This window comes from Cebus imitator, unplaced genomic scaffold (assembly GCF_001604975.1).
Source record: "Cebus imitator isolate Cc_AM_T3 unplaced genomic scaffold, Cebus_imitator-1.0 Scaffold485, whole genome shotgun sequence".
NCBI classification, from domain to species: domain Eukaryota; kingdom Metazoa; phylum Chordata; class Mammalia; order Primates; family Cebidae; genus Cebus; species Cebus imitator.
This window is the reverse complement of record NW_016107800.1, coordinates 140,445-147,672: the sequence shown is the minus strand read 5'-3', so window position 1 is coordinate 147,672 and position 7,228 is coordinate 140,445. Positions and strand designations below refer to the sequence as shown.

The 7,228-nt window shown below is 43.0% G+C and overlaps 2 protein-coding genes across 2 annotated transcripts in view; one reads left to right on the top strand and one right to left on the bottom strand.

Annotated features, from left to right (window-relative positions):
* The window catches only part of DIS3L (DIS3 like exosome 3'-5' exoribonuclease), a 45,797-nt gene extending 44,851 nt beyond the window's left edge, over window positions 1-946 (top strand). The window contains exons 13-14 of the mRNA XM_037732948.1: window positions 90-264; window positions 356-946. Coding sequence (XP_037588876.1) covers window positions 90-264; window positions 356-664 — 484 coding nt within the window. The 3' untranslated portion in view covers window positions 665-946. The remainder of the gene's footprint in view (window positions 1-89; window positions 265-355) is intronic.
* A 1,814-nt stretch (window positions 947-2,760) lies between these two features.
* TIPIN (TIMELESS interacting protein) overlaps window positions 2,761-7,228 on the bottom strand; it is a 13,639-nt gene continuing 9,171 nt past the window's right edge. The window contains 2 exon segments of the mRNA XM_037732950.1: window positions 2,761-3,255; window positions 3,257-3,431. Coding sequence (XP_037588878.1) covers window positions 3,198-3,255; window positions 3,257-3,431 — 233 coding nt within the window. The 3' untranslated portion in view covers window positions 2,761-3,197.

The window sequence follows — 7,228 nt, the reverse complement described above, 5'->3', positions numbered from 1 at the left end:
CTCAAAAAAAAAAAAAAAAAAAAAAAAAAAAAAAGATCTGTGTACTAAGAATACATTGTCTCTGGATTTATATTCTGGCCAAAATATAGGTTTGGGATTAAAGGTGCTGCTTATCTAAAAAATAAAGATGGTTTAGTCATCTCATGTGGCCCAGACAGCCGTTCTGAATGGAAACCAGGATCCCTTCAACGATTTCAAAACAAAATTACCTCTACTACAACAGATGGGGAATCTGTTACATTCCACTTGTTTGACCATGTAACCGTAAGTCTGTATTTCTATTAAGTATTATTAATATTTTAAACGTAAAGAACAAATAGTATGATTTAGTAATGTATTTTCTTCTCTGTGCTAGGTAAGAATATCCGTACAGGCCTCACGCTGCCATTCTGATACCATCCGACTTGAAATAATAAGTAACAAACCATACAAGTTACCAAATACAGAGCTTTTTCACCAGAGTTCCCCCTTGCTGAAGAGTGAGTTAGTGAAAGAAGTAACTAAATCTGTGGAAGAAGCTCAGCTTGCCCAAGAAGTCAAAGTAAACGTCATTCAGGAAGAATATCAAGAATATTGTCAAACAAAGGGAAGGAGCCTGTACGCACTTCTGGAGGAGATAAAGGACCTGGCCCTCCTGGATGTTTCAAACAATTACGGAATATGAAAGACTCTTACTGCACTGAGAGCTGCCACGTGAATGTTTTACAGTCTTTTCAAACCTAACATTTAATGTGTGTCACTCTAGTCGATCAGGACTGGGTAGCTATTTCACATACATGTAAAATGTTCTCTCACTCATTAAACTTGCATTAAATTAAGTATAATTAGGTCACTTTTTAAACTGAGTTTTCAGTAATGAGTGGATAGTAAGTGGTGGCTCTGCAGATTGCTAGCCCCTTTTTAGTAATTTTAATAAACCCAAAATTATTGGTTATCTTGTCTCAAATCAGTTCTTTCAAATGTTTTATTTTTCCAGTAATTACGAATCCATTTGGGTCATAGGACAAATGGATTTTGACATCTGTCCGATAATTTTCAGTCACTTGATAGTAAGACTTAGTCCTGAGTCCACCTCTCCACTTAAAAACCCCTGTTTCCTATTTGACACAACCCTTCCCTGCTGTCTCCAGTACTAGTTGGGAATAGGACACAGGGCGGGTGGTAGGGTGTGCAGGGAAAGTTCTACGTCACAGGCCTCCCTTCCCACCCTCCCACTTGGATGAGGTACACTGACCTTCCCCTTGTTGGAAACATGTTACTTTGCCAGCAAACCCCCTACTAGAAAAATTAACTCTTGGCTGTGCACTGTGGCTCACACCTATAATCCCAGCACTTTGGGAGGCCGAAGCAGGTGGATCATGAGGTCAGGAGTTCAAGACCAGCCCGGCCAAGATGGTGAAACCCTGTCTCTACTAAAAATACAAAAAAATTAGCCAGCCATGGTCACGGGTGCCGGTAATCCCAGCTACCTGGGAGCCTGAGGCAAAGAATTGCTTGAACCTGGAAGGTGAAAGTTACAGTGAGCCGAGATTGCCCCACTGCACTCCAGCCTGGGCAACAGAGTGAAACTCTATCAAAAAAAATTAGCTCTTCTTTCTCAGTTATTTAATATAGTTTTGTGAGGGTAGAGAGAAGCAGGAATAGGCCCTCTTGAGGAAGCAGTTTCTGTAGGCATTGGTGGCACCTTGAAACTGCTCTCCATCTTCTAGCTGATCCCCTAATAGCTGTAGTTAGCCACAGTTCTCCTGATACACATGCCTCTTGGCCCATCCCTGTGGCAGTTCCCAGCAGGTCCACAGTCCCCTCCCCTGCCCCATCCCAGATGTTCTCCTTGTGCTCAACTTCCTGGCTTTTCAATCAAACCATCTTTTTTACTCCCTATCCCCACCTGAAGTCAGAAACCCTGAAGAAAAGATGCCTGCCTGTCCTGGCTTTGTAGATGGAAGCCACTACAGCACCATCATTCTCCCCTTTCCCCAAGGGAAAAGGAGGTGAGAGGCCAAGTGCCAGGGAAGATCACTTGAGGCCAGGAGTCCAGGACCAGCCTGGTCAATGCAGAGAGACACCATCTCTACAAAAAATTAAAAAATTAGCCAGGCATAATGATACATGCCTGCAGGCACAGCTACTTGGGAAGCTAAGGCAAGGGGACAGCTTGGGCCCCAGGACTTTCAGGCTGCAGTGAGTTAGAATTGGGCCACTAAGTGACAGTGACACACACACACACACACACACACACACACACACACACACACACACACAAACTATAGTGCTGAGAGAGTGGGGTGGGAGATGGGAGAGCCTTTCCTAATGCTAACCTTTCTTATTTGTAATTACCCCTCTACCTGGCAGGAAGAACTCCAATCAGGTCTTCTCACAATTTGGCCCGAACGCTTCTAGCCTCAAAATCAGCATTCCTAAAATCTCCCTTATCCCCTCAATCATTATTTGTCATTATTGTACATGTGCTTACCCATATTTGGAATCTCCTCCACCAAATGCAGTCTTTCCTATGAATCCTCCTTAGATGCTGTGTTCCCCATGATACTTTGCAAGCTTCACTCCAACTAGTCAGTAAGTTACCAAAAAACATTCTTTGAACTACCCTATTTCCTATGAGGACCAGGCAATAATCAGCCTTTCATGTGACCTTTTAAGTATTAAAACAATTCCTTAAAAAACATGCAAAAGCCTTGTATTTACCAAAAGTATAAACTCCAGAACTAAATAGCAATGAAAACCTTCCATAAAGCCCGTAGATAGCTTTTAAGATACTTTTTACTTCCTTGAAAAAAATACATTAATATTGAATATATATGTACATGTTAAAACTTCACCCAGGCGACTCTGGATACACTGTCCATGGGTTAGCCCTGCTCTGCAAAGAGCAGTAAAAAACAAAAACAAAACCTCCCAACTTAGTGAAAACAAGGCATTCAATAACAGATGAGCAGCAGCAGAAGCTGCTTATTACCGACTAACCATTTTATGAAGAAATACCTACAGAAAAACAAACACTAAAGAGAACAGATTTAACTAAAGGGACAAACATAAACAAATACCAGATTACCAGATGTTAAACAATAATCTGTAAAAATTTTTTTACTACCTAAGGATTTTCACTCAAATAAAAATGCATAGTAACACCAAGCTTGCAGGAGGGTGAGTTAACAGACACATTTACTCTTAATGGAAACCTAACCAGCTTCAGTAGTATTTCTGGATGAAGCATCAAGTTACTGTTGCACATTTTTAGGATTGGTCCAGCAGTGTTTCCCCTAATTTTAATTCCTCCTCTACATTTAAAGTATTAGTATGATTACATGAATTGTCTAGAATGTCTTCTTTTAATCCATTTGACTCCTCCTTTTGATCCTCATCCGTATTAAGCTCTTCAACTGTCTGTGCCCTGGGTATGTTCATTAACATATCTGAAAGAAATCATACCATTATTCATTATAAGTACCTGATCCAATCTTACCACATAAGAACAAACCCCTACAAAAGCTTAGTTTAGTAAAATAAAATCTATGATCACTTAATGACAATCACTTTCTTCTAAATAAACCTTTTTCTTTTTTCTTTTTTTTTTTTTTGAGACGGAGTTTCGCTCTTGTTACCCAGGCTGGAGTGCAATGGCGTGATCCCCGCTCACCGCAACCTCCGCCTCCTGGGTTCAGGCAATTCTCCTGCCTCAGCCTCCTGAGTAGCTGGGATTACAGGCACGCGCCACCATGCCCAGCTAATTTTTGTATTTTCAGTAGAGATGGGGTTTCACCACGTTGACCAGGATGGTCTCGATCTCTTGACCTCGTGATCCACCCGCCTCGGCCTCCCAAAGTGCTGGGATTACAGGCGTGAGCCACCGCGCCCGGCCAATAAACCTTTTTCTTATTTTTTGAGATGGAGTCTCGCTCTGTCATCTGGCTGAAGCGCAATGGCGCAATCTCGGCTCACTCCAACCTCTGCCTCCTGGGTTTAAGCGATTCTCCTGCCTCAGCCTCCCAAGTAGCTGGGATTACAAGCGTCCACCACCACACCCAGCTAATTTTTGTATTTTTAGTAGAGACGGGGTTTCACTATGTTGGCCAGGCTGGTCTCGAGCTTTTGACCTCGGGTGATCCGCCCACCTCAGCCTCCCAAAGTGCTAGGATTACCGGCATGAGCCACCACGCCTGGCCAATAAACCCATGTTTATACATGTATAAGACCCATTTGAAATGTAAGAGGCCAGGTCCAATCCAAACACTTTGGGAGGCTGAGGTGGGAGAATCATTTGATCTCAGGAGTTCAAGACTTGCCTGGGCCACATAGTGAGACCCCCATCTCAACAAAACATAAAAAAAAAAAATTAGCTGGGTGTGGTGGTGAACTGTGATCACACCACTGCACTCCAGCCTGAGTGACAAAGTGAGACCCTGTCGCCAAAAAGAAAAAAAGCAAAAGGATTTTAAATGTTATTAAACTCACATTCTTGGATCATAGTCAAATTCAACTGTTCTCATTCAAAATCAAAACTACTCCTGGCCGGGCACAGTGGATCATACCTGTAATCTCAACATTTTGGGAGGCCAAGGCAGACAGATCACCCAAGGCCAGGAATTCAAGACCAGCCTGGCCAATAAGGTGAAACCCCGTCTCTACAAAAAATACAAAACTTAAGCGGGTGTGGTGAAGCACGCCTGTAATCCCAGCTACTTGGGAGGCTAAGGCAGGAGAATCACTTGAACTTGGGAGGTGGAGGCTGCAGTGAGCCGAGATCAGCCACTGCACTCCAGCCAGGGTGACACAGCAAGACTACATCTTAAAAAAAAAAAAAAAAAAAAAAAGCAAAACTACGAGGAAGAGGTCTAATAAAAATGAAATACGTTTACGTTGTATGTCAGAGTGATCCATAAGAAACTTTAAGGTACTTATTTCCATTTGGATAAATTTTAAGTTGTATATGATAAACAAAAGGTGAGCTTTAAATACCAATTGCCACAGCAAAGAAGCCACTGCCATCAAGAATAATGCTATCTTCATGTAATGTTTCACATGGTACTAATAAAACATCCAATTATAAAGAAAAAGTCAGGAGGCTGAGGCAGGAGAATTGCCTGAACCCAGGAGGCGGAGGTTGTGGTGAGCCGAGATCGCGCCATTGCACTCCAGCCTGGGTAACAAGAGCGAAACTCTGTCCCAAAAAAAATAAAAATAAAAATAAAAAAATAAAGAAAAAGTAAATTCAGCCCGGTGCGGTGGCTAATGTCTGTAATCCCAGCACTTTGGGAGGCTAAGATGGGTGGATCATGAGGTCAGGAGTTTGAGACCAGCCTGGCCAACACAGTGAAATCCTATCCCTACTAAAAATACAAAAATTAGCCGGGTGTGGTGACACCACTCAGGAGGAGGAGCCTACTCAGGAAGCTGAGGCAGGGTTATTGCTTGAACCTGGGAAACCTGGGAGGCAGAGGCTGCAATGAGCCAAGATCACGCCACTGCACTCCAGCCTGGTCTACGGAGTGAGACTCCATCTCAAAAAAGAAAAAGAAAATTCATCCTAACTGAAAAAAAAAAAGGTAGCCAAAATAATTTTCACTTGAAAATTTTAATATACTGGGTGTATCTTTCTTTTTGAGACAAAGTTTCGCTCCTGTTGCCTAGGCTAGAGTATTAGGTAATGGCGCCATCTCAGCTCACCACAACCTCCGTCTCCTGGGTTCAAGCAATTCTCCTGCCTCAGCCTCCTGAGTAGCTGGGATTATAGGCATGCGTCACCACACACTGCTAATTTTATATTTTTAAGTAGAGATGGGGTTTCTCCACGTTGGTCAGGCTGGTCTCAAACTCCCAACCTCAGGTGATCTGCTCATCTTAGCCCCTCAAAATGCTGGGATTACAGGTGTGCGCCACCACACCCAACGCGGGTGAAGCTTCTTTTACAACATGGTATCTACTTATTATTTTTTGTAGAGACAGGGTCTACGTTGCCCAAGTTGGTCTTGAACTTCCAGGCTCAAGTGATCTGCCTGTCTCAGCCTCCCAAAGCGCTGGGATTACAGGCAAGAGCCACTGTACTGGGCCTATAATTCTTATTTTTCCATTTTGAAAGGAAAAACTGAATGGGAAATTGAGAAAAATATATGCAGTCCGCTTACTTCATTCAAAACCAGCTTGCAATTCTTTCTAAATATAGTTTTAACGAACTTGGTTATGTAGTTTCCAAACCCACAATCTGTGTTAAAAACAGCAAATTTATATCCTGATATTACTGGTATTCAGAAAGAAAAAAAAAAAAACCAGCAAATTGAGGCCAGGTACAGTGACTCATACCTGTAATCCCAGCACTTTGGGAGGCCAACACTGGAGGACTGCTTGAGACCAGAAGTTCAAGGCTGCAGTGAGTCAAGATCACACCACTGCACTCTAGCCAGGGTGACAGATTGAGAACATTTCTAAAAAGAGTCATAATAGTATATTTTTAAATAAACCTAATGTTCAGGCAGTTTTAGAAGTGAGATGGGGATGCTCTACAGGTGGGCAAATTAAGCAGCTACTTTTAAGTACAGCTAACAAGTGACAAAACACAAGAAAAAGCATTTTTGGGGGGGGGGACGGAGTCTCGCTCTGTCGCCCAGGTTGGAGTGTAGTGGCGTGATCTCAGCTCACTGCAGCCTCCACCTCCCAGGTTCAAGTGATTCTCCTGCCTCAGCCTCCCGAGTACCTGGGATTACAGGCACACACCACCATGCCCGGCTAATTTTCATATTTTTAGTAGAGATGGGATTTTACCATGTTGGCCAGGATGGTCTCAATTTCCTGACCTCGTGATCCACCCGCCTTAGTCTCCCAAAGTACTGGGATTACAGGCATGAGCCAATTCGCCTGGCCTCTTTTGTTTATTTATTTATTTATTTTTGAGACGGAGTTTTGCTCTTGTCGCCCAGGCTGCAGCGCAATGGGACAATCTAAGCTCACTGCAACCTCCACCTCTTCGGTTCAAGCAATTCTCCTGCCTCAGCTTCCCAAGTAGCTAGGATGATAGGCGCACATCACTATGCCTAGTTAATTTTTATATTTTTAGTAGACACGGGGTTTCACCATGTTGGCCAGGTTAGCCTTGAATGCCTGACCTCAGGTGATCCTCCCACCTAGGCCTTCCAAAGTGCTGGGATTACAGGCATGAGCCACTGTGCCCAGCCAAGTGATTAAAGTAATTTTTTTTTTTTTTTTTTTTTTTGAGACG